Source organism: Camelus bactrianus, chromosome 9 (genome assembly GCF_048773025.1).
Source record: "Camelus bactrianus isolate YW-2024 breed Bactrian camel chromosome 9, ASM4877302v1, whole genome shotgun sequence".
Lineage (NCBI taxonomy): Eukaryota > Metazoa > Chordata > Mammalia > Artiodactyla > Camelidae > Camelus > Camelus bactrianus.
The window spans coordinates 1,880,970-1,908,412 of NC_133547.1; the positions used below are offsets into that span (position 1 = coordinate 1,880,970).

Sequence of the window (27,443 nt, forward strand, 5' to 3'; positions counted from 1 at the left end):
GGCAGGTGCATGATGGCTGGTTGGACCAGAAAGGCCAGTGCGGCTGGAGCGGACAGAGCAAAGGCGGAGATGGGAGCGCAGGCCGGTTTGCGTGGGGCTGGACCGCCACTGCCAGGACCTTGGCTTTTACCTGCTGAAGCGGGCGGATCGTCAGTGGTCTTAATTATGGTTTAACGGGATCTGTCTGGCTGCTGGGTGAAGAACAGAGCATCAGGGGTGCACGTGGAGAAGGAGAGGGCGGCTACCCCCAAAAGGGAGGTAATTGGGAGGCCCACGGAGAGGAAAGTCCTCAGCGATATTTTTAGGCCTGGGGAACCAGCTCTACATTAATCCCACTGCATCCTGAACGTTGATGTAAGTGAATCAATAACTGATCTCTTTGCTTAAGCTTATTTGAATTGAGCCTCTCCTATTTGCAGCCAATAAAATCCTAATGAATGTAACGGCTGAGGCTTGTACTTCCTTCAAGGGCCAGTTGTGGCTTGTTGGATACCATCAGCCAGAGAGGGACAAGGTGAGACCCCCATACATGCCCGACCTGATTTCTCTAGCAAACTCAAGAGAGTCCACTGCAAGTCCTGTTAAAACAAAATGACTCTAGGAGTCTACACACACACACACACACAGGGAGTTTAAAAGGGCGGGATGGTGCTATCAACCACTACGAGACAAGGTAAGATTTAAGGCAAGGGATTAAATTGGTTAAAGACAATCATCCCACATTGGACAAAGGATTCAGAATCAGCTTTTAACCAGCATTTATTGAGTGCCTACTCTATGCTTGGCTCTGTGTTCGGTGTTCTACACGTATTATTTAATTGGCAAAGATGTAACAATGCTGCAAGTATTATACGCACCAAATCGCACAGTTGCTGAATGCATAAAGTAGGATTATAAAAACAGACTGACAAACGTAATCATACTAACAGATTTTCACATAGCCTTACTGGTTTTTGACGTATAGGGTAGGCACAAATTAAACAGCACATGGTTCTCAACAACATAATTGATAAGACTGAGTTAACCGACTAGGTCGAGTTTTGAATTCTACAGACAGGAAATATATATTCATCTTAAACGTCCACGAAACACGTACAAACATTGGACATGTTCTAGGCCATGACAACAGCTTTTCAAAAGGTTCTGAAAGCAGATATAGGCCACGTTCTCTGTTCACAGTGCAGTAAACCAAGAAAACAAAATTTTTAAAGAAACCCAATCACTGAGTTTCAAAGCACTCTTTAGAAATACTATAATACTTACACAACAACATAAACAAGGACACAAATTATCAAACTTTAAGGTGTGGCCAAGGCTATAACCAGAAGTACATTTACATTATTAAGAACACTAGTATAGCAAATAATTTTGTTAAAAGAGACTATAAATGAATTAAGTACTCAACTTAAAAATTGAGACAAGGAATAGAAACAATAAAAAATGAACCCAGTACATGTTGAAGGAAAACAAATTATGAACTAGGGAAATAATGGACATAAATAAATCCTAAAGCTGGCTCTTCAGAATAATAATAATAAACGAGATAAACCTTTGACAAATCGAATAGCCACAAACAGAGGTTGAAAGGAAGAAAGGGCACAGGACAAAATAAAGAGACTTTTGTGTAATTATAGAAGAGTATGCATAATTAAGCTAATCATCTCAGGGGAAGCACAATGGAGTGAAGAATGGTCTAGGGGATAGAAGAAAACTAAGTCATCAAAAATTATTGCAGGAAAAAGTGTTAATAAGCTGATAATATGAGAAGAAACTGAGGAAGCCATCCAAGAACTCGCTGAAATGGCCCTTCCGTAGCTCTAGGACCCGGTTACATGACTGGTGAATTCTTTCAAAACGTCAAGGAATTGATACTTCTCACGCTACAGAAACTATTCAAAAGCACAGAAGCAGGTTAGACATTGCTCAAGTCCTTCTACGATGCAAGCTCAGCTGTGATACCAAAATTGAACACAGATGGCGCCAATCTTACATGAGAAGACAGAGGCAAGAATCCTACACAAAATATCAAGAAATAGAATTCAGTGTCTGAAGACGGGGGCACCATGATCCTAAGAAGGCAAAGATGATCTCTAATTAAGAAATCTACCAGATTCCAGCGACCTTCAGCTGCACATGTGTTCACCTTCTCTGGAGGCAGGATGCATCTTCAGCTTGGTGGCATCTTACAGTTAAGTAGCACTTTTTTTTTCCTTCTCAGTGGTTTACAAAATAATACGCGTTTTACAATTGATGGTGTCTTAAGTTCAGTGAAATACGGTAATGCAAAACCTCACATAAAAGGTTAAATACAAATGTAAATCATCTCAATGGATGTGTAAAAGGCATTTGATAATATTCAAGACCTATTTCTGATTTTTCATCAGGGCACTTCCTTAGCATGACACTGGGCATCTATTTTGGAACAATAGCCACCATTATCGTTAAATGTGAAACATCATAGGCATCCCTGTTAAGACCAGGAACAGGAAAAGCACACACACCACCAAGACTATGGTCGTTTGTTGTGGGGCCTTCGACCACTCCACAAAGCCCTGGAACAGAAAAGACAAAGGAGAAGAAAAAGAAAAAGTGTGAACATCGGAAGGGGAGGGGGGCCACCACTGTCCCTTGCAGGGAAATGGGATTATAGGTTTGGGAATAAAACAGTTCATCAGCTGTGAAGCTGTTTGAATTAAAAACTATACAATGAAGTGATTAGACATATGATAAATATAACAAAAACAAGAACCACATCTCCGCCCTAGCAGAGGACGTGTCAGGATAATGGTACTCTAATGACGTGTGTGTGTGTGTGTGTGTGTGTGTGTGTGTGTGTGTGTGTGTGTGTGTGTTTCCTGACCCAGCCTCTCCCCTAAATCCCTGACTTATAAATCTCACTATCTGTTTGCTGTCTCCACTTGGATGTCTCACGAGCATCGGGAACTTTGCACGTCCCCGAGGAGCCTAATACCTAGGTGGGGGGAGGGCTATTAGGATATTTGTGCAGTTTCCCCCAAATCTATCAGTCAGGCCCCTCCAGCTGCGACACCCCGACGCCTCGCTCTCTCAACGCCCACATGCAACCCATCAGCAAATGCTGTTGGCTGGCTTCACCCTCCAAATACATGCAGACATGGATGGCTTCCATCCCCTCCAGCACCACCACGCTGGTCACAGCCACCGTCGCTCTCGTTTCTTAACTTGACACGTCCCCCACCCCCAGTTCTTCTCCATGGGTCAGCCAGAGGCTCCTTCCAAAGCTGCAGCCACGCAGCCCCAGCCACTCTCACCTCCAAGCCTTTAAACTTATGGTTTCTTCTGCCTAGAATGCCTTTCCACCACTTGCTTAGAAAACCATTCCCACACCGCTCTGTACAGGACAGCATGCGTCAGTACCTTCCCACGGAAGGCCCCAGCACCACCCATCTCCCCGCCTCAGCGCTCTTTCTTCCATCCTCAAAGAAGGCAGAGAGTTTAGTTTGCTCATGGCTACATCCCCAGTGCTTGGAACAGTGCCTGGCACGGAGTCCAAGTCTGTAAATAGTTGTCAAATGAATGAATGGATGGAAAGGCATACCCTGAGGAAGGACGGGAAGACACAGTGTTTAACAGTGGAAATTCTTCTCCAAAATAACGATGCGTTTAAAACTATCAGGGAAGTTTGGGGAGTGGCATATGACATAATGAGTTATCTGGAAAGCTAGGCAGTGGTGACCATCAAAAAAAAAAAAAAAAAAAAGAAAGAAAGAAAAACAGTCCGTAAAAGAAGAGAAATGGAGGGGATACGTACTATGGGATGTTGAAACACAGCAGAAACCATTGATGGGATTCCCACCCCTGATCTCCGGGAAAGAGCCAATTCCTCCCTCTAGCCTGCTCTGCCCCACTAGGTGGGTCTCGTTCCAAACCTGCCTTTACAGCCTGGGGAGAACACCCCACACAGGCCGTTCCCAGACCTGGCGGCGCATCAGAAAACCCCTGGGAGGGCTCTACACACATCTTGGGCTCCACCCTTGGGTTTTTTTGATGCAGTGGATCTTAGGTAGGACCTGAGAATGTGGATTTTTATGAAGTTCCTCATAATCCACGCTACAGGAAATTAAGCCAACTGTGCAAACATTCGTTCTCCTGTGGCAACAAAAAACAATGACAACCTAATAACTCATCAGTTGAGGACAAGAGTCTGACAACCATACTATGGAATATCCGGCAGCTGGAAAAAGTAGATTTAAAAAAGAACAAAGGCGATCAAAACAGAAAGCTGCACAGAATATATTGTTGTGGAAACTGGCAGAATAATAATCTTGCTGTAATCTCCTTTTTAGGGGGTTAAGAAATATATGTTGTTGACTGTAGGGCTCTATTTATAAGAAGCTCAATAAGAGGCAAAACTAATCTACACAAGCAGGAATCAGAACCGGGGTGAGGAGTGAGTCAGACTGGAAAGGAAGACGGAGGCGTTTTCGAGGACGCTGCCCTGCCCTCTGTCCTGATCGGGGTGTGAGTTAACACAGGCATAATGTGTGTCAGACTTAGTGATCTATGCATTTTATTGGAAACACTTATGCCTCAATTGTTAAAAAGCAGGGGATACATTTAAGAAAATGTAAGACATACAGGTCATCTGAAATTCAAAAATTTTACACACACACACACACACACACACACACACACACACAGAGCGTTCCACCACCACCCCCACCCCCCATGTAATAGACCCATTGGTGCCTCACCCGGTTCCCCCTGATTTCTCCTCCAGCGGCTGTGAGTATTAGCTGCTAACTTGATGATTTATGGTTTGTATTCATGGTTGTTCTCTTTCTCCTGAGAAATGCCCTTTGCTAATGGGAGCCACCACCCTAGAGAGTCACCTAGAAGGTTACACTGACCCCCAACAGCCATCCACAACCAGCGATGAGAGATGAAAGGCTCCCCTGGCTCAGAGAAGGGCTGGTGCCATTCACCCTCCAGAGCGCCCCATGGGAGCAGGTGAGACTGAACCTCAGTTAAACCCACATATTTGCCTTATTCCTTCTCCTCCTTCCCAGCGTCCCTCCCCCTTACAGGTTCCACCAGAGAACACCCTCCCTCAGTAAGTCCCTTGCACAAAAATCCCAGTTCAGTCTCAACTACCAGGGGGGAAAAATGCCTGCAAAGATATAGGACAACCTTCAAAGACATTCTGTTGAAGTATATTATGCCAGGGGAAAACTGCACGCATCCTAGGTGTACAGCTTGAGGAATCTTCAGAAGGTGAATTGTGCAACCAGTGCCCAGAACCAGAAGCAGGTCGTTATCAGCACCCCACAATGACCCCCTTGCATGCTCCCCGGCTCCCTCATTTACCCCGCCTCAAAGGCCACCAATGCCTGGATTTCTGATGCTGTAGATGAGTTTTGCCAGTGTGGCAACTTTCACCGAGGCTCCTTCTCTCTTCACCTCATACTCTTAGAAGGTTTGCACTTGCGATGCACGTTTGTACTTCGTGGGATGGGAGTAATGGGGCTTTTTCCTCCTCCCTGGTTTCCTGCAGGGCTGCAGAGTGGGAACTACTGCCTCTCGGAAATAGCAGGAAAGTAACTCCTCTCCTTCCCTCCTTCCTTCACAGGGAGGAGTGACACACCCGAAGAGTGGGATGGGAAGAAGCCTCATCTCTTATCCCCAGTCCTCTCTTGGGGGAGGATAAAGTCCCACACAGACAGGATACTTTAGTGGTTAAGAAATGCACTGGGTTCAAATCCCAGCTCTCCCACTTATAAGCGTAGTGACCTAGGGAAGGTTTACTTAACCTCTCTGTGCCTTAGTTTTTCCATCTGTAAAATAGGATCATAACAGATCCTACCTCAAGAACTATTAACAGAAGCAAATAAGTTGAGGTAGCCACACGGGGAGGGCTGAGAACCCTGCCAATTATTGCTATTAAAGGTCTCTGGTCCCATTTGGCCTAATCCTTTTTTTTTTTGGAAAGGAGCCACCTCCCGGCTCTGTCCATGCAGAAAGCTCCCCTGGGTGAGGACCCACTGCCTGCCATTGAGGTGCCCCCTCCTCCCAGCCCCAGCCTGTGTTCCATCAATGCTGGTGGAATGAGCTGGTGACAGGGTGAATGAGTGAATGAATGAATGAATGCTGTCACAGAGGCCTCTGGGTACCTCCCCTGCCCTAGTCTCATCTGAAAGGGAGGGAAACCACATCAACTTTCTCACAGGGCTCACGGGTTAATAAGAGAGTTAGCAAGTGTTAAGTTCATTAATGGGTTAATAACAGGAATCGCTTACAATCATGTCAGGCTCGTAACATGCAAGAGGTCGATGCAGCTCTCGTCTGTGTCGTTCAGACCAATTTTTCTTTCTAACTGGTGGCTTCCAACTGGCTTCTACACCTCCCCCTCTCCCTCTGCCTCATCCAACCCCCTCCCTTCCACACGGGCTACCGGAGTGACTTCTGTAACTCCCCAAGTCCCCATTCGCTCCCTACCATCTACAGGATACACCCAGCCTCCTTGGCATGGAACTTGGCAGCCAGAGGGTCCTGTTAATACATAAGTCAGAACATGGCCCTCCTCTGTCCAGAGCACTCCTACAGCGTCCACCCTACTCAGAGCGAAAGCCAACATTTTAGCATGGTCAAGAGAATCCTGCCTCATCCACCCCATCACCTCCATGACCTCATCTGCTATTCCCTCCCACTGACCTCCCCCGCAACTTGCTGTTCCTCACATGTGCCAGGCACGCCCCTACCCCAGGGCCCTTGCACCTGCTGTGCCCCCTCAACCCAGAAACTCTTCCCACTAGATATCTGCAAGTCTCACTACCCCACCTCCTTCAGGTCTTTCCTCCAATATCTCCTTCTCAGTGGGGTCTTCCCTGGAACTCTTCTGAAAATAGCAGCCCTTACCCCCACCTCGGAGGCCTATAACCCTGCTTAATTTTTTCTCCATGGCACTATTACCACCCAGCACCATTTAGAGTTTAGCTACTTATTTTGCTTACTGTCTGTCTACCTCAGTGACCATGAGCCCAGTGAAGATGGGGCCAGTGCTCTCCCGTTCACTGTGGTACCTCTGCTCTGCCTGGGAAATTCCTCACCCCTAAAATCCCAGATGTGGTGTCTCCTAGAACATCTCAGGGAATCTCTTGGACATTCAAGAATAAACCTCTTGGCCCACAGAGTTAGTTTCTTCTTCCCTTGAGCCATCCCACCTGGAGCCAGCACTTTTTTCCGCATTGTCATGGTTGGTTGTCCAGTCTGCCTCCGCCCTGCCCCAGCTGTGTCAGTAAAGCCTTTTTCTGGCTTGAGACAGTCCAAGGTGGATTTCTGATATATGACGGGGAGGTGGGACCTTCATGTACTGCTGAGAGTGGTGATGTGATTTTTTTTCCTAATGTATAAGATAAATCTGTAAATAGAAGTACCACTGTTATTATTTCACATACTGATGTCTTATGCCGCCCAGAGAAAACATCAGGTCTTTAAATGAAAAGAATGCGCTTGATAATTCTTTTTGGTTTTACCCACAGTGTTTGGATTAAAACCTAATAGGTAGTGAGTGGATGGATGGATGGATGGATGGATGGACGGTTGGATGGATGGATCAGTAGGTATATAGGTGGCTGAACAGTAGCCAAATACTTACAATAGCCAACATGTAGTGGATGGAAGAATAGGTTGGTAGATAGATGAGTGAACAGATGGATGGGTGAGTGGGTGGGTTGAATGGATGAAGTGATTGCATATGGATGAATGGGTGGGTGATTGGATATATAGATGACTGGATATATGGATGGATGGAACGGGTGTGTGGATGAGTAGGCAAGTGAAAGTCTGCGTAGATGAATTAGAGGGCAGATGAATGGTGGCTGTTCAGTGGGTAGATGGGTGAATGGATTGGATGAGTGGGTGGGAGGGTTGATGGATGGATGGATAAGCGGCTAGACAGATGAGGTAGAGGGATGAATGAATGGGTAGATGGATGGATGGATGGATAGAAGGGTGAGTGGATTATGGATAAGTGGTTAGACAGATGCAGTAGGTAGATAGATGGATGGATGGATAATGGGTGGATAGATAATGGATGGATGGAATGGGTATATGGATGTGTAGGCAGATGAAATGTTGGGTGGATGAATGAGAGGAGAGATGAAAAAACGGTTAATTTATGAAGGATTTATGAGTGAAGGGGTGGACGGTGTACATGGATGGAGTTACATTCACCACATGAGACCCTCCGCTCCATGTCTGACCATTGTGGAATATATCCTATTTCCCATGGGAGACCTCTTGGGGCTCACATCCCCAAACAGATTGTGTAGGGAGGGGAAATTCCAAGTTGAGGAGGGGAATGTGACAACCCACTGAGATCTGCAGAGTGGGGCAGCGTCAGAAGAGGGAGGAACCCCAGCTTACCTGGGAGTCCTCTGACTCGTCATCTTCCTCCACCGAGCTCCACTCCTGAGGAAACCCAGGCTCTGGAGATGGGAGGTCTGGGCAAGGGAGGGAAAGGAGGAGAAAGGAGCCATGAGCGAGTGCCCAGGCCACCTGGGTGGGCCCTGCTTTTTCCCACCTGGCATCCCACCCCTTTCCTGACGATACACACACACACACACACACACACACACACACACACACACACTGGCCCACGTGGTTCACAGAGAATGAGAGACCTGAATTCTGATCCTGTTTCTGTCATTAACTACCTGGAAGACTTAAAGTGGGTCACCTGATGTAATTCACCGCCACAGCCTCTATTCCTTCACCTGTCAAATGGGTACAATAGTTCTTTCGCTACAGGCTCCTGGCAAAAACTGAGGGACGGAGCAGGAGAAAAAGCGACAATTAAACCAGAATGATGGAGGCTTCCCCCAGCTTCTAGCCTCTAGTGGAAAAGTCTCCCCATATTCGAAACTCAACGTCCTTCTCACACCTCAGCTGGACAGAACTGGGAATCGAGTCAAAGATCAGCAGTTTCCACTCTTTCTGCACCTAGGTCCTACCAGGAGCCCCAAACCTCCTCTTTACTCTTGGAACTGACATTCATGCTTTCCACGCCTCTGTCCCAAGCATGCTCATCTCCCGTGGAAGAAGGAAGGACCCCTTCCTAGAAGGCCCAGCCCCCATTCTGCTGGGGGTGGGGGCTGTCTTTCAGGTGCCCCAGTCTCAGCAAATGACAGCACCCTTTGTCCAGCTGTTTGGGCCAAATCCCCAGGAGTCGTCCTTGGTGTCTCTTTTCTTCCTCCCCTCCCCCACACCCATCAGCAAGAACCCAGCTTCTCGAATCGCTCCACTACTTCATGTCCACCGCTACCACACCTAGCCAGGTCATGTCTCAGACAGTTGCAGGAATCTCCTTTCTGTCCCCCCAGCTTCCTCTCCTGCCGCCTGAATCCTACAGCTCATTCTCACACACAGCTGGATGCAGAGTTTCGCAACCTGGGCGCTGCTGACATTTCAGGCTGCAGAATCCTTGTGCTGTGTATCTGTCCTGTGCATCGTGGGACGCCTGTCAGCACTTCTAGCCTCCACCCACTAGACAGCAGTACCATCTCCCCAGTTCTGATAACTCAAGAATCCCCTGGGGAAGGGGGGTGGGGAGCTGTAACATCTCCCAAGTTGAGAACTACTGAGTTAGAAGAATCTTTGGGACTACAGATGAGATTCTGTCTTTCTCCTCTTCAAAACCTTCCTGTGGTTTCCCAATACTCAAGGAACATACAAACTCCTTGCCAAGGTAGACAAGATGCCCCATCACTGGTCCCAACTGACGGTCCCCTCACCACTGCTGGGTCATTGCACCAGTACCTCTGGCTGCCCCTGATGCTGTTCCCCCGCCCTTGGAACAACTGACTCTTCCTCATGCTTTCCTCTCCTTCCCGGACCACGCTAAGTCATGCTCCCCCAATCATCCTGTTTTACTGTCTTCACAGCTCCTATCAGATGTGACCTTTCTTTTTATCTTGTAACTTCCTTACTGGCTGTTTCCTCCACTGAAATTGGAACTCTACAAGAGCCATCTTGTTTATTGGTAGATACTGGCACCTGGCATGTAGTCGGTGCTTGTGATAGATTTTTGCTCCCAGTGGCCTCCAGCTTGTTCATTGCTCCCTGCATCCGCACTGCTGGGCAGCCCCCACCCTCACTAATTCTGTAGTTCCCATATGGCTTATTTCAACCAATAGCCTGTGAGCAACTGGGTTGCCAGTAGAGGCTTAAAAAGCACTTGTGAACCCTGGCTTTCCCTCTCTTGCTGGTGTAGGAACTCTGCAACCATCCCTTTGAGAATAAGCCTGGGCTAGCCTGCTGGAGATGCACGGCTTTTGGTGAGCACCATCAAACCAGCCAGACCTTGTAGACGGACCAGCTGCCCTTCAGCTCATTGGGTGGGCAAACACAGGAAAGGGCAGCAGAATTATCCCCTGAGGCCACATCTCATAGCTACCTGCAGAATCGTAAGCAGATAAATGATTGCCGCTTTAAGCCACTCAGTTTGGGGCTGACTGGTTACACAGCTTTGTGACTGACACAAAGCTCCATAAAAATGTGTTGAACAAATGAGTGAAGGAATGAAGGTGTTGTCTTTCCCCAGGCTCTGCACACCCTCTCCTCTCACCTCCCATGGGACCCCTGCCCCTCACCTTTCTCATCACTGTCACAGCCGGAGGCCCCAACCTCCACAGCCACCCAGTCCTTGGTGAAGGCGGCACGCTTCTCCCAGGTCCTGCTTTCCCGAGGCAGCAGCGTCTTGGCCCTCTCAGGCTCCAGCAGCCCCCGAATCTGCTCAGGCCTGAGACTCTGCATCTCCCCAAGAGGTGAAGCTTCCAAGGCAGGCTTCTTCTCCTCCTGTCGTCCCAGGGCCCTTTAGGTTCCCAGGGAACAGGATCCAGAACCTGAGGACTGACAGACATTTAGTCACTCAGCAAATATTCACAGAGTGCCAGCCATGTGCCAGGCACGGTATCTCGGTGCCAGAGATACGGCAGTGAGTGAAACAAAGCTCCCCGCCCTCGTGGGGCCTACAGTCTAGTGAGGGGAGAGAGACAGACAGCATGTCAAATGGCAACAAGTGCTCTAGAAACAAACAAAGCAAGAAAGGAATAAGGAGTTTTGAGGTGAGGGCCGGAGGGTGGTGCACACGCACACACACGCTCACTCCATGACCCAAAGCCTGCAGCCAGAATTTTTAGGAAAACAGAGTCGCCCCCAAAATCCTTCTGGCTGCAGAGAGAAGGCTCCTAGTCTTCCGTCCAGCCCCCTGAGGCCCTGACTTTCTCCTCTGTTGTCATAAAAAGAGAAGAGGGAGGGAGAGGAGAATTTACCAGGTTAGCATTAAAAAATATAACTTACAAGTAAATGTTCTTTAAGATTCTCATCCTATATTTTGTCAACTTGAAATTTGGGAGGTTTTTTTCCAAGAAGCTATCTAAACTCAAATGACTTATGTAACCGTTTACCTTGAGACTCTAAAGCCGGTTTTATGTTCTGGTTCTAGGACATTGCATTACATAACCCACTAACTGCCCTCATGAATAGTAATTAAAAGAAGAAGAAAGAGTGTATTCTCCAGGTGTGAATGAAAAAAGCTTGTGTAAGCATTGCCTTCTTTGCTCAGGTTTAGGCAGATAGAAACTGTTACACTGGATTTTAAAACCACGGAGCACATACTCCAGATTCAAAAAGAATCTAGCGACTCAACAAGCAAATGCACGTGGGGCACCAGGTTTGGGGTCAGATTCGAAGAAATCTACTGTGAAAAAAGATTCTTTTCAAGACACTCAAGGAAATGTGGTTATGGACTGGGCATGCAGTGATATCGAGGAATCCTCAATAGTTTTGCTGAGTGTGGAAGTGGCCTTATGAATAGGTAACAAAGTGTCCTAATTAATTAAATTAATGTTATTAATTCATTCACTGATTACCTGTAGTTAACTGATAAAGTTAATGCTATTAATTTTTAGAGGTGTTTCTGTAGTATGTCGGGGTGAATCGATGAGTTGGCTGAGATTAGCTTTAAAGCACTTCAGCAAGGAGATAAAAGGAAAGAGACCAAAGGGAATCAGGGCAAACGTGCAAATATGACAGCTGAGCCCGGGATGGAGACACTGTGGCTCACGGTGCTAACCTTGTACCTGTGAGGAGATATGAAACACTTCCAAATAGAAACTAATATATAAATTACAAACATGCAGAATATATTCTTTTCTTCTACCTCACTAATCACCACGTAGGTCTTCCTTACAGAGAGGGCTGGCTCGCACTCCTGAAACCCAAATTCAGATGCCTTACCCAGACACCTCTGCCTGCTCCCCCTGGAACGCTCTGCCTCCTGGGACCCCCGCTCCTGAACAGGGCTCCGCCATCTTCCCCACCAGTCTCTACAGGCATTATCAGTGACTTGCCTCCCCCTCCCCATCACATCCAATCAGCTGCTCACTGAGTCCATCTGCTGTGGCCTCAGAAAACGCTGTCCCTTCTCCGCTTCTGACCCCTATGGTCCACTCCACACCTGACCCCACCGATCGTGTCCCCTTACCCCATTCTCCATTCCACACCCCCCTACACACAGCTTCATCATCCTCAAGGCCCACTCTGGTCAAGATGCATTCAATGTGTCCATCTGGGCGGAGACCAGGTTCCTACCTTGGCCTCAGCCCTCCACCACCACAGTCCCTGCACAAGCCCACCGCCAGGTCAGCCCAGGAGGTGGCTTTAGACACATCAGGGAGAGAATTCCCCCTCTCCAGCATCCTTTTTTCTTTCTTTTTTAAAAATTGAGTTAAAATACACATAACAAAAAATTTTATGCAATTAACCATTCTTAAGCGTACAGTTCAGTGGTACCAAGTACATTCACGTTGTTAAGCAGCCATCACCCTCATCTTTCTCTAGAATTCTTGTATATCTGACACTCGGTCCCCAGTAAACACAGGCTCCCCTAGTCCCCCTCCCCCAGCCCCTGGCCAACACCATTTGACTTTCTGTCTCTATGGACTTGACTGCTCCAGGCACCTTGTATAAGCAGAGTCACACAGCATCTGTCCTTTTGTGACCAATTTACTTCACTTAGCAGAGTGTGCTCAAGGACATTATTGCTAGAAGGGAAAAGAAGGGAGGTGATTTAAAGGAAAAAGAGTAGGTAAGTGCTAGTTTGGATGTCGCTAGGAAGAGAGAATAGTCTTGAAGGTGGGGAAAGGATGGCTCATACTAACAAGATGTTAGCTGTCTCTCTCACAGCAGAGTAGTTAAGAGGAAGGCATGGATGTGAGTATATGGCGTGGATTTCCGCCCTGCCATGCATTCACTGTGTGACCTTGACAGGTCACTTTAACCTCTCCGAGCCTCCATGTGCTCGTCTGTAAAATGAGGGTGGTGGTAAGAACAACGGCTACCTCATAGGGTCCTGGTGAACTTTCTGCCCAGACTGAAGGTGATTTCACACACAGTGAATACCTAGTGAATGAAGGAACAAAAACATTTTTCCTCTTCCTGGCACGTCCTTGCCCTTCTCTGTTGGCTTCTAGAAAGCCTGCCCATACTCCAAGGCTGAGTTGACACATCACCTGTGAGACCCCGTGAATATTTGCCTCCCATGATGTACTTGAATGGAAACAACTTTTTCAAACCATTTCTCAACCAGAACTTTGTGCCAGGCCTGTGATCAGTACTGGGGACTGGAAGATGAATTGAGTTCACATTCTCCTGAAGAGAAAGACAGGTGAGCAGAGGGAAGTGAGCAGTGAAGGCCATCTGGCATTCCAGTGGACAGAAACACTAGCAGTAAGGATCTGAACTCAAACACCTCCAAGAGTTCACAGATAATGCAAACAGGATGGGTGTAAAAAGACAAATTAAGAGCCACCCCCGCCCACCAGTCTGGATTTTACTTTCATGCTTCTGAAAGTGAAAATGAAACATGGGTCCAGAGAAATACTTCTCTATTGTAAGGAACATATGAACACATGCCAACTGATGCATGCATGGGGAGAGGCGATAGGGAGTAGCGGGGATTGTGGCAAAGGAGAGCTCTGGTGCCTTGTCTGAAGAAGCTGCCACATTCAGCCCAATGTTTACCAAGTGAAGATGTGGGCCCAGTGTCACCCATCTTCTGATTTCTTAAGAAAACACTGGAAATCTGTATTTCCAGTTGACATCTGCATTTTTTAAATGCCAATAACTATTTCAAATGTTTACAAAGAAGACACTATGTAAGCCAAACAGCACAGGTCGTGGAACTGGGTTAGACTCGGGGGCTGTCAGTTTGTAACTGCAGTGTGTGCTGGGGAAAATGCAGGGGCTGGGGAGAGGAGTCTGTGAGCATAGGCAACATTGTCAAAGGGGGACGAAAAACTGGCCTTGGTAGGAAAGTAGTCAGAGAGCACTAGTAGGGGGCACTGTTTTGTTTTGGTTTTAACAGGACATGTAATTCATCATGTGTTTGGGCTGAGGGGTAAGAGGGCAAGGGAACTGGAGAAGATGCAGGTGAGAGGAGTGGCAGATGGTGTAGACAAGAGCCCCGGGATCCGGATCAGAAGAAGCAGGATCCGACTCATGGGGAGGGGGGGCAGGAGACAGAGAGAAAGCTGTGCGTGTGTGAGGAATTTCACATCTCATTGCCTCAGTGTTCTCACAGCAGGCGGGTCATCCGCAGAGGACAGAGGGAGATGCAATAACAACCTACACCACCCCTATAAATAATAGTGACAGCAACACGGCAGCCACCATCCCCTGGCGCGCCCAGGTGTGCCAGGCACTGCGGGGAACTCCGCATCCTTCTGATCCTCGCCACAGTTCTCCGGGGCAGATACTGTAATGACGCCTGTCTTGTTACAGGCGGGGAAGGCCCTTGATCAGAGCCATGCAACTAATGGGCGCTGGGGGGGACCCTAAAGCCGACTGACTTCAGGGCCCATGCTCCTCGCCAATGCAGGTGGTACACACGTGCGCAGACGGACACAGGGCGCACACATGCGCGGGGCGCGCGCGCATGAGCACACAGGTACGGCGCGCTCAACACACGGAGAGGCGAGCACAGACCCCGGACCCCGGCGGGGTCAGAGCACCCACGCCGCACAAGCCGGCACACAGAGGACGTTCAATGCGGGGCCGTTCCCACCTCCTCGCGGGGAGGCGGAAGTCCCAGGGCAACCCGCAGGCGGTAGACAGACCGCGCTGGGAGGAGAAACAGACGCAAAGCGGACCCAGCCCCGCTCATTGCCACCGGCCAGGCTTGGAGACCCCTCCCAGGCCCGCATCCCTAGAGCGCCTCTTCTCTCACCCCGTGCGCAGTCACGCCCGCACACGTTCACTCTCACACGCGTGTCCCCGGACCACCGCCCGAGCCCCCACCCCTTTCCCCCGCGCCCCCTCCTGCCCGCGGGGTCCCTCGATGGACTCACCCTCCCCAACCAGACCCTGTCCGGCACTGCAGAGCCGGCGCCGCAGCGACTGCGGCTGCGCAGACGCGGAGGCGGCGGGTGGGAGGTGGGGGAAGTCCGAGGGGGCGGGCGGCCTTCTTCCCTCCTGCCCCCACCTCTCCGGGAGCCTGCGCCTACAGGGCGATAGGGAGCGGAGCGGAAGGGCGAGTGACCACCTGTCCCAGGTGCGGTTGCGGGGCTGTGGTGCCGCGCCCACCGTAAGGGTGGGCCGAAGTGGGATAAGGCTTCCAGCCCGCGCACCCACTGCCACCGACGCCCTCTAGGGTCAACAACTTTCTCAGGCCCCTAGGTGGTTCCTTGTCTATAACCCAGGACCAAGGGTGGGAGGGAGGTGGAAGGCAGGGGTGTGGCAGCCCGGGGGCCCTGAGGCCGGACATCTTGGGGTGAGAGGCTGGCTTTGCCATTTGCCTCCAGTTTGTCCTTGGATGTGTCACAAATCACTTCCGTGCCTCAGTTTCCTATTCTGTTAAGTGAGAATTATACTTACCACCTGCCAGCATTGCTGTGAAGGTTAAAAAGTAAGTAATGTTCATACACTGCTTAATAGCTATTAGCTGTTGGCTACTATTATTATCGTCATTATTCACCTTTACAATGCAATGAGCACAACCAAATTGCTCTCATGGAGGCTACATCAAATTTTCAAAAATTTTTTGAAAAAACCATAGATGGGGGGGTCTTCCTTTATCGTATTATTTTCATTTACGAGTGAGAGGAAACACATTTACATTTGTTGGCCAGATTTATCTTCTCTCCTGTGAGTTGCCCATTTATACCCTCCCTGCATTATGCTACTTATTGGTAGAAATTTTATTTATTGATTTATAGGCATTCTTTAATATATTCTGGATATTGATCTTTGACTGTTACTCTCTCCGTGGCAGGGATTTTTTCCCAGCCTGTCATTTTTCTTTCCACTTTGCTTATACAGTGCCTAAAGTCGTGGATTTTTATGAAGTCCAAGAAATTGATTTTTTAATGCTTTTCCTCGCCCTACTCTGATAAACACACTTTCCTGTAAGATCTCATACTTCACAGTCTTGTTTTAGATGTTTAGTTGCTTAAACCTTCTGGATTATTTTTTAATGATGTGATGTAAGGATTTAACTTTCTTTTCCCAATGGATAGACAATTGAATAATCCTGGTTACTTAGGAGAAAAAAACAGTCAAAATAACTATTACTTACCCAGCGACTATGATGAGCAGGGACATCGTATGTACATTATCTTATTAATTCCAGCAGCTCCAAGTGGTAGGTATTATTCCTATTTTTTCAGAGAAGGAAACTGAGGCATTTGGGATTTTCGATGCCGATGTTTCTGAGGTTAACACACGGAGAGCCTGGATAACTCTTATATCAGCATTTGGAGACTCTGGAGATGAAGGTTGGGAGTGGATTCAGGAGTCTGCTCAGAAGAGCCCATGCATCCAGCAGAGGCGGTGCGAAAAGTAGGTTCCTGGCGCTGTCCGCGGTGCTGAACACGCTTAGGCAGACCTGTCCGCGGTGCTGAACAGGTCGCTCACGAGCTGTCCATGGTGCTGAATCCCTGGCCCACTACTTGGAGACTCTCTTTTCTTTTTCTCTCCCTCAAAGTACCCACCCATTCTCCTAGGAAAACCCCGATGTTGGCTGGAAACAAAACTCTCTGGGCTGTCGGCCAGGTGGGCTGAAAGAAGATGAGGGCAAAAACTGTAGTCATTTTTTTAAAAATATGCTATTAATATGAGTTCTTCTATTTACTAAGTACAGATTTTTACTTTTTATTGAAATATAGTTGATTTACAATATTGTGCTAGTTTCATATGTATGGCAAAGTGATTCAGTTATGCATACCTTTTCATATCCTTTTCCTTTATAGGTTATTACAAGATATTGAATCTAGTTCCCTGTGTTACATGGTAAATCCTTGTTGTTTATTTACTTTATATATAATGGTATGTGCCTATTAGTCCCATACTCCTAATTTACCCCTCCCCTCCTCTTCCCTTTTGGTGCAGAGTCATTTTTAAGAGGCAGCTTTGGCTCTTAGGATAGCAGGACCTGGCTACATCATACTGGAATTATTAACACAAAGTTTCCTAAACATCTCTGAGGTGGGGAAGGACATGTACAAAAAGGAAGACACGGGACAGATATGCCAGGACTCAGGCTGTTGGTTACCTTGGGTTGGGGGAGGAAGGGGAATGACATGGGAAGTGCTATATGGGAATATGTAAGTTATTGACAAATCCCAAGTTTTTGTGTTGTGAAGTGGGGGTTACAAGAAGGACATTATTGTAGATTTACACAAATACATCACTGCTATATTTTATGCTTATTTGAATTATAAACATTTGAAATCATGAGCTTTGGCATCACTGCTATATTTTATGCTTATTTGAATTATAAACATTTGAAATCATGAGCTTTGGGTGGCATTTTTTGAAATGACAAGAACACTTGCAATTTAAAAATTCTTCAAATATCTATACTTTTGAATATGATCCGTTGTGTAAACTGTAAACTGTGTTTGCTATTTTAGTGTCACTGTAGCTGGTGAGTAAACATGCCGACCATCTTTTGTTAGGATTAGTCTTGAATTACGTGGGCTTTGAATTGTGTAAGATCTTCACAAATGAGTCCCTGGCATAAAATCCATCCACTCTGGGATTGATAGATGAATGAATGAACACTTTTGCCCTTCCCAATGATCTGCTCACCAGAGAAGCCACAACTGTTCCCACTGCTATGAAGAGACAGACACTACAAAGCACCCACCACATGCTGGATATTGCAGGAACACCCAGGATGTTGAGGCATTTCCCCCTTTTCCAAAGTGGATGATTTTCACATCTCTTCAAGGGGCAGGAAGATTTGTGGCTCTGATTTGAGCTCTTTAATCTGCTAGAGCCACCAAAATCTGGCTCTTTTATACTTTTCTGTCCTCTCATGGAGCTCTTGTCCCAGAGGGTTTTGATATTCCAAATTCTCTAAGGAAGCTGTAGCTTATTACATTATGTATATACATTTTTTCTTGCCTACTGTCTATCTCATCTTCTAGAATTTAGGCTCCATCATGGTAGGGACTCAGGGACTTCATCCCTGAGTCTCCAGCATCTAGAACACTTCTTGGCACATACCAGATTTTCCATGAAGTTTTTGAAGGGCTGAGTGAATGAAATGTTGGCAACTCATCAATTAATTACATTAAAAAGAAAATGAGTGAATTGAACCAAGAACATCAGTTGACTGGATGCAGCCCAAGATTTGCCCAGTTGAGTCCTCCAAGATCACTGAATCCCTATGAACTCTGCCATGAAACAACTTCATGGGCTGGTGACCTGATGCTCCCTCATCCAGTCCACTAGTGGTGGCCCAGAAGGCAGGGTTGTGTGGCATCAGGCAGGGAATCGGGTCAGTAAGGATCATCCCACAAGGAGAAAAATTTACTTCCTCCCTTTTAACAATTGCAGGGAATTAAACACACCGTGTGGTTGCATCTAATTATTGTGACCCTTCTCCCAACTGGCAGACATTTAGGTTATTTCCAAACAGTGATCATTTGGGAGCTTCAGACTCCTTTGAGAGAGGCCCAAAGTCAACTTGTAAACAACACAGCCAGGATTTAATCCAGGGCAACCTGTTGCCAAAGATCTTCTTGTTTCACTACTATTGAAAATTGCTCAGTAAACAGAGAAAAAAGTAGAATGAATGAAGTGAGAAATCTCACTTAGTTGCCAGAACACTTGAGGCATCCAGTCACTTGGGGTGTCTAGGGTGAGAACATAAAATGGCAGAGAGTTGCCAAGTCTGCTTAGAGAAATAAGTGCCTTCCTGCCCACCCCGTCGCACAGAGATTTTCTGTAGTCTGACTGATGGGGTTAACATTCTAAAGACAGAATCCTTATAAATCAAGCAAGGTCTGTGGATAGCTTGTTGTGTTCTCAACAAGATGCTATCAGTTGGGTAATGTTATTATCCTCATTTCACTGAACAAAATAGATCTTGGTGGACTGTTACGGAAAGGTCTTGAAGACACATAATTGCATGGAAAAAAAGCAACTTGCAAAACCACAGATGTAGTCTGACATCACTTACATGAAAACCCAACAATGCATAAAACAGTGTCAGGTATCTCCTATAGCTGCACATATGCGCATGTAAAGGCTTGCCAAATTTAAAAAATAAAAACTATTTAAAAGAAAAGGCTTACAAGATTAACAAGTTTATCAAGGTCACATTTGTTCATTCACGATGGAAACCCAGTAATTTTGTTAAACAGTTATCACAGCCAGAAAGTTCATGACAGATCTTCAAATCTTTGAGTGGCAAAACTCAGGGATAAAGCTGTTTTTGCTTGGATTCTAGGCTTACAAAAGTGTTTTGTTCCTTAGGGACCAGGATCAAACAGTGTAGCCCTGTTATATTTGGTTAATCTCAGGGTGCAAACTAATTTTTCTTTCTGATTATGGCATGCTGTAAACGTGACAGTTTTGCTTCCACACATACTGCTTGTAAAATAAAGAGTTAAAATCCTAAAATCCAAAGATACTGACCATTGTAAGACATATTTCAGAGATGTTAGAAAATAAATAAATAAATAAATAAATAAATAAATAAATAAATAAATAAATAAATAGAAGTTCATTTTAACATCAGTGAAATGTGATATATAGATTTAATTATCACAAAGTATTCAATAACAATAGCGCATATATCATAGTAATTGGCTGATATACATTTGGCATTGTTACATGGGATGGATAATAGCCAGGCTCATGCTATGGATAAGGAAAGTGAGGCTCAGAATCAATGCATTCCCAGATATGCAAACACAAATTACATCTACTTCTATAGGCACAGAGATTTAGCAAATGAAGAGTAAAAGTGCCTTCCCAGCCCTCCCCAAATTCACAACAGTCACTCACCTCTAGAGCAGAGACTGGTGCTGATAAAGTGAGCTCAGCAGAAAATCTTGATTTATCAATACGTTTTGACCTTTGACAAAGACAATGTGTTTACTTATTGACTGTCAAAAAATAAAAATAAAGTAATTTTTAAAAAGGGATTTTGAGAAGGCAAGTGCCCCCTCTGAGAGATGAATTATGAATTATGAACCACTCACCCCTGATTCCCACTGCCCGGCACACAGCAGGCACCCTCCTGATAGCTATTAAACCAAATCACCTGGTTCACACAGCCAGTAGACAGCAGAGCTGTGATTCAGACCCGAGACCCACTGGCTCTGAAGCCTGCCTCCCTCTCCCACCCTCCTGTCCTATATCACAGGCAACCTACTTCAGAAGGATTTTCAACACCAAGAAAAGACAGCCTTCCCCTTCCCAGTCTCACCCCAAAATAGGTTTTGTACATTCCCCTGGGAGGGGCCTGGGGGATGGCTGGCAGTGCCAAACTCCTCTGCCTTTGCCATCAGCTTCTGCAAGAGTCCTCTTCTCCCAGAGAGGATCCCAAATCCATTCTTGGGCAGCCAGCCTGTCTCTCCTCTCCATCCCTGAAAGATGGTTGATTGCTACAGAAAGCCACAATGCCCTCCCAAGGACCTACACCACCAACAATGGGGAAGATGAGATGTGTGTGTGTGTTCTGTGTGTGTGTACATGTACAACATCTCTTGAATGCTTCCAAAGAAACATAATCGTGGTTGCCAGAATAGAATGCAGTGTTGGAAGGTGGGGAGAACCTAGATTTTTGTCATATACACTTTAGTCCTTTTTGAGTGTTGTATGAATAATGAATGAATAATAAATGCATGAAGTGGAAACTTAGGTACATTTTTCAAAGATTAGGATAAAATAAATAATTGGGATACAATGTTTACATGAGATGTATGGTGGCTTAAACTTTTTAAGAATCAAAGTCACATACCCACATACATGTTGAAAATCAAATAGTTCTAGGTGGAAAATACTAGGCGGTGAATTGTCTTATTCCCTATACTGTCTTGTAGATTTGCAGGGCTTCACTGTCACGTTTTGAAAGGGCACCACAAGGGTCCTGGTTTCAGGTAAGGTAGAGGGAGCACACTCTGCTCTGTCTCTCTCACTGAGGCATTTCATAAATTAGCAACCTGTAGAGAAGTAGGAGCCAGGCTGAGAATTTTAATCACCAACAGGGAGCACCCTTTTTATGATGTGTGGGATGAGACAAGGCAGCAAGGTCAGGGGCCTTCAGCCAGAAGCTGTTTACCAACTTTCACAGAAGCATCTCAGTAGATTAACAACTGTACAGAAGCAGCAGTGTTTCTTCTGCTTTCCTCTCTGTCTCTTTATATATATGACTATACAGTTGTGCAGACACTAAGTATATACACTTTATATATAGTTACATAGTTATATATGTAAAGTGTATACACTATATGTATTACATATAAGTGTGCATATATATACTTTTTAAAAACACAAATGAGAGTGCACAAGATACACTGTGGTCAATTGTTTGTTTTTGCATTTAGTGCTGTGCCTCAGAGCTCCTTCCATATCAGTTTATTCAACTCTTCTTCACCATCTCTTACCCAGATGAATCCTGACCTACTTAGCCAACCTTCTAAGAACAGATCCTTGGATGCTGCTAATTTTTCCTGTCAAGCAAGGCTCCAGTGAACACTGCAGATAGCCATACGGTGGTCTTTGCTAACGGGGACTCTGCTCAGATGTCACCTCCTTAGAGAGGCCTCCCGGAATGCCAAGGCTGAAGTAGCCTCCCCCTTCCCTCTCCACCTCATTACCTCTGGCCATGCTCAGGAATTAGCGGTGGTGGCTCCACACAACAAAGGCTTGGTGTGCTCACTGCTGGGCTCCACCTGGCACAGAGGAGCTGCTCAGATACTTGCTGAATGAATGACTCCCCACCCACACCAAAGCCTCTTATCTCATTGAGATTCTTGCTGATCAGAGGATGCAGAAATTCTACATATTCATATACCTAGAACAGCCTCTCCCCAACCCCTGGAGGGTAAAGAAAGAAAGAAAGAAAGAAAACCTCAGGCTCCTTCTTGGCCTAATTCTCCCCCTTCCCACACACTTCTGCTCACATCAACCTCCCTGTGTTACACTGAATTCAGCAGTGAATACTTCAACACCTACTAACTTCACACCTACCTCTCTGTGAAGCAGCTGATTACCTACAAATAAACACCCACATTCGCAGGAGGCAGCTCTTCAAAGAAACTTGGGCAAAAGGAAAATTCCCCCTATGAACTTTCATGCCTTGGGAAATATTTTTTGGTTGAATGAGTATCTATGATGAAGGAAAAATCTATGGAGCCTCCTAAGATGATGCTGTTGACGGGGCTGAGTGGGTGGGGAGATGGGTGGATTTAATTCCCTCCTAATATTTCTCCCTGGTCTTGGGAGACCAATAAACCCCAGGGAAACTTTTCTGATAACAGGTGTGAAGACCTCACATCAATCTTAGGAAGTGACAATAAAATTATTACAAAGATAACGATGACACATAAAGAAACTTCTATGTGCCAAGAACTATCCTAATTGTTTCACTGTATAACTTCATTTGTTCTTCATAACAGCACCACAAGGTGGGTACTATCCATATCCCCATTATACAGAGAAGGAAACTGAGGTGCAGAGAAACTGTCACTTCCCCAAGGTTCCTTAACAGAGGAGTGACAAAGCCAGAGTCTGAATGCAGCAGTCCACCCGGGAAGCTATCACATGATACTGCCATTTCTACCTCATTGGTCAGAACCTAGCCACCTGGGCACATCCAGCTGCAAGGGAAACTGGGAAATGCAGCTAAAACTTAGGGGTTCTGGCACAGTGAAAGAAGGAGAGACAAGTTTAGGGGGACAACGAGCAGTCTCTACCCATCCCTCCCCCAACCTTGGATTTTTCCATGTAGTTAAGATCCCCTAACTCAGGAGCACACAGCCACCCTCCAGGATGGGCCAGGTAAGTAAGTAAGACAGGCATGGCATTCTTAAACAACAAGGTCCTACTGTACAGCACAGGGAACTATATTCAATATCTTGTAATAACCTATAATGAAAAAAATATGAAAAAGAATATATATGAATCACTATGCCGTATACCAGGAATTAACACAACATTGTAAATCAATTATACTTTAATAAAATAAAAGAAACAGGCATTCTTATACCTTGGTGAGGGGAGTGTCAGCAGGGAACTCATTCTAGGAAGGTTTATCAGTTAGCCATTGCTAAATGATGCCATCTCCAGGTAGACAGTGTCTCCAACTCCCAGCTGGGGCCCGAGATTGCTTGGTAGTGTTGGGGGAAAAACACACACACATTGAAACTGGTGTCAGAATCAGCACGTTACTAACCTCCAAAATCCTACAGCATCACTACTGCCATATTCTCTTGGTCAAAGCAACCCACAAAGACAGCACATATTCAGGGAATGGGAAAACAGAAACTAGCTCCAGAGAGCAGGAGCTGCAAAAAAAAAAAAAATCACGGTCATTTTAAATATTCAAAATGAAAAAATTATAAATAAAAAAGGAAAGATAAAGGGTGACAAGAGCAATGAAAAAAAAAAGCAGCTTATGGGAAGAAGTAGTATGAGGGCTCCTGTCCTAGGACCACACAGGTGCCCTGAGACGCTGGCCACCGCCTTCATGGCAGGCGAATTCTGCTCTGCCTGTTTCATCTCTGTGAGCTCTGAGCTTGGACCTTCTAGCTCAGATCCAAATAGAGATAAAAACGCAGCCACGTGTTACCCCCACCTTGCTGACCCTGTCCTGTGTTGCTCCCACGTTTATTATACCTAACCCTCTCCTTCTGCAGTCAAATGTCATGATATGTGGGGGGCGGGGGGCGGCTGTCACAAAGTGCACACTCGAACGGTAGTAGGACTTGTTATATTCAGTGGAGGGCACTTCTCACGGTGGATTCAGAGGGTTAATTCACATCAACTGCTTAGGTTGATCCCTGGCACTTAAAACAGACCCGTAAGTGCTGTGGTTGCTACTGTTATTGTTGTTAATGTGGGGCTTTTAAGAGGCCCATACAAGAGAATACAAGAGAATCTTAGCCTGTATAACGAAAATGGCTAAGGCTTTAGAACTGCACCGTCCAACGCAGTAGCCACATGGAACTCGAATATTCTAATTAAATTAAACACAGCTAAAAATTCAATTCCACGTCCACAGTAGCCACACGTCAAATCCCCAACAGCCGCACGTAGCCCGTGGCCACCCAACGGACGCGTGAATACGGAACATCTCTATCTGTGCAGAACCTTCCCTTAGACAGCGCTGCTTAGCGGGCACCAGTTCCTGTTTTAAGGACTTTACGCCAGTTAACTGTGGAGCCCACACGTGTAACAACCCTCTATACAGGGTAGGTTTCCTGACTGCAACCTCTTTACAGACGAGGAAACCGAGGCTCAGAACATCAGGACACTGGCCCAAGCACGCAGAGCTGGATGTGAATCGGGCAGATCTGCCTCCCATCCCGTTCTAATCGGTCACTTCTTGCCGTTCTTTGAAGTATGTCTGGAGCAGTTCCTTCCCCCATCCTTGGTCCCCACACCTTCCTCCGACCTCTCTCCTTCCTCTCCCTCTATGATCCTCTCTTGAAGCCCCTCCTCCCTCCTCCCCCTCCTCCCGCTCCCTTCTCCCTACTCCACTCTCCTCCTCGCCCCTCTCCCTCTCCCCCCGACTCCTCCTCATCCCGGGTACCCGACTCCCCCACTGGGTCTCCGCCAGCCCTCTTGGGGCGCGCGGAGGCTTCCGGGAGCATCGAGGTGGGCGTGGCCTCGAGTGGCGCGGGTGCGGGGCGGGAGCCGCGGGCCCGCGCAGGCGCAAACCTCCCTGACCGACCCCGGCCCGAACTCCGCCGCCGGTGAGTCCTCGCCGCCCGCCGGGTTCACTGGTCCACCAGGTTTCCGTCATGTGGAAGGGACCCCGGATTGGGCTCTGAATCCTTGCCCCTCCCCTGCGTGCCTCAGTTTCCCCGCCTGGACAGTGGGTCCGAGGACCGTACCTGTGCCCGAGGTGCTCCATTCACCGGAGCTACTCTGTTCTTGCTGTTGTTTAAGTAATAGTAACGGCCCCGCTGCTGCTGGCAGTCACCGCGCGTTGATTTCCTCTGTGCCCGATATTGAGCTGGGTGCTTAGTGCTTAGTCCGCTAAACTGAGTGCTTCGCTGAGTACTTACTCGATGCCCTGCAGAGGGGTGCCCCGCTCCAGCAGTCGCCTGGAGCTCGTCAGAGATGCTGATCCTCAGACCCCGACCTCTACCGGGAAGACGGACTCAGATTTGCTGGGTGTGTCCCCGGGGCCGTGGCCTCCCAAGCTCCCTGGGTGATGCTGGTGCACGCTGAGCTTGGAGAGACCCCTCCTAGCTCGTTAAATCCTCGCAGTAGCCCGATCCGGTACGCACTGCGACGTCCTCATTTTGCAGATGAGGAAACTGAGGCACCAAAAAGAAAAGGTCCCCACAGTTGGGGGAGAGTTAGTGCTACTTAATAACCACACTTAGGAAGCCCGAATTGGGCACGATTCTAGGTCCTTATCTGTATTGACTCACTTAATCCTCACGACAACCCTATAAAGTAGGGTTATCATGCCCCTTACCTTACAGATGAGGAAACAGAGGGTGAGTGACCTGCCCAGGGACACACAGCTGGGAAGTGGCAGAGCCGAGATTCGAACCCAGGCAGTCTGGATCTAGGGTCTGAGCTCTGTCAACACAGCGCCCCCTAAGGTGGGGCATGTGCCAGGCCATGTAGTGCAGAGTAGCCATAGAATATTAGTTTGTGTTCCTGTGTCATTTCTGTCTGAACAGAAAGTGATTCAACTTTACTCCTTAATTCTAAGATGCGTTTTTTTTTCACAGTTTAACATCTCCAAAATTAGGATGTGTCTTAACGCTGATGATATGTTGTGGTTTAATTGGCAGATTTTTTTTCCTTAGTAAGAGAAAAAAAAAAGATTTCTTTCAATCTATGGTCTCTTGGAGTCAACGAAATAGTTTTTAGTGTACACATATATAGATATATACGGCATTTGGTGTAGTTATGTGTATTAGTGTAATTACGGTACTTAATATGAGCTTGTATAAACACACCTTACTATGTACATGTATATACAGTATTTAGTGTGTGTTTATACATACACCTTATTTATAACGGTACACGGTATTTAGTGTTTTTACACCTTATATACATGTGTATATGGTATTTGTTGTGTGTAAACAGTTTAAATGCCCATGTGCATGGTTTTCAGAATAGTAGTATCTGTAAAATCAGCTTACATATATCTTACATACATATGTAGTATTTAGTGTGCATGATTACACATCATACACGGGCATATACGGTATTTAGTACCGTAGCACACACGATATAAGGTCACATACATCTTATAGACACGTATATGTGGCAGGTAGTGTGTGACTGGACCACATATATGTGCATATATGATATGCAGTGTGTAACCTTATACTCACGTATATCACTTCCTGTATATCTTACATGCACGTCTATATGGTATCTAGTGTTTGATTACATCTCATGTGCACATACATATGGTATTTGGAGTGTGTGTGCACCTTACATGCATGTCTATATGGTGTATTGTGTGTGTGTGTGTGGATAACTCGTATGCCTGTGTATTTGGAATTCAGTACATGAACACGGGGCCCATGCTTTATACTCAGGTATGCTCTCTATTGTGTGTCATAAGCTCATGGTGTTTTGTATTGTAGTATTCATCTATCACTTAGAAATGAACATCCAGAGGTTGCTGCTGGGCTGTTTTCTTTTTTTTACCGATTGGGATTTGTGACCACAAGAGTTTGAGGGGGGATCTGGAGCCATACCAGGGTCCCTGACAGGGAAGAAGACTGAGCTCCCTGATCCTGCACAAGAGGCCCTTCCACTGCGCCAAGTGCGGCAAAACCTTCAACCAGAACGTGCAGCTCGTGGTGCACTGGCACAGCCACACGGGCAAGAAGCCGTTCCAGTGCAGCGCATGCGGGAAATCCTACAGCCAGAAGGGCTACCTCACTGTCCACCAGCTGACCCACACTGGG

General features: G+C 46.6%; 1 protein-coding gene across 1 annotated transcript; it reads right to left on the reverse strand.

The window, feature by feature from the left end:
- Positions 1 to 741: 741 nt before the first annotated feature.
- SMIM17 (small integral membrane protein 17) lies at positions 742 to 26,751 on the reverse strand. Its single transcript, XM_074369037.1, has 8 exons — positions 25,566 to 26,751; positions 23,543 to 23,840; positions 22,152 to 23,421; positions 20,335 to 20,404; positions 16,613 to 17,093; positions 10,629 to 10,887; positions 8,404 to 8,480; positions 742 to 2,552 (listed from the first exon to the last, which is right to left on the reverse strand). The coding sequence occupies exons 6-8, from the start codon at positions 10,789 to 10,791 to the stop codon at positions 2,442 to 2,444; spliced, it is 351 nt and encodes a 116-aa protein (XP_074225138.1). The 5' UTR covers positions 10,792 to 10,887; positions 16,613 to 17,093; positions 20,335 to 20,404; positions 22,152 to 23,421; positions 23,543 to 23,840; positions 25,566 to 26,751; the 3' UTR covers positions 742 to 2,441.
- Positions 26,752 to 27,443: the final 692 nt, after the last annotated feature.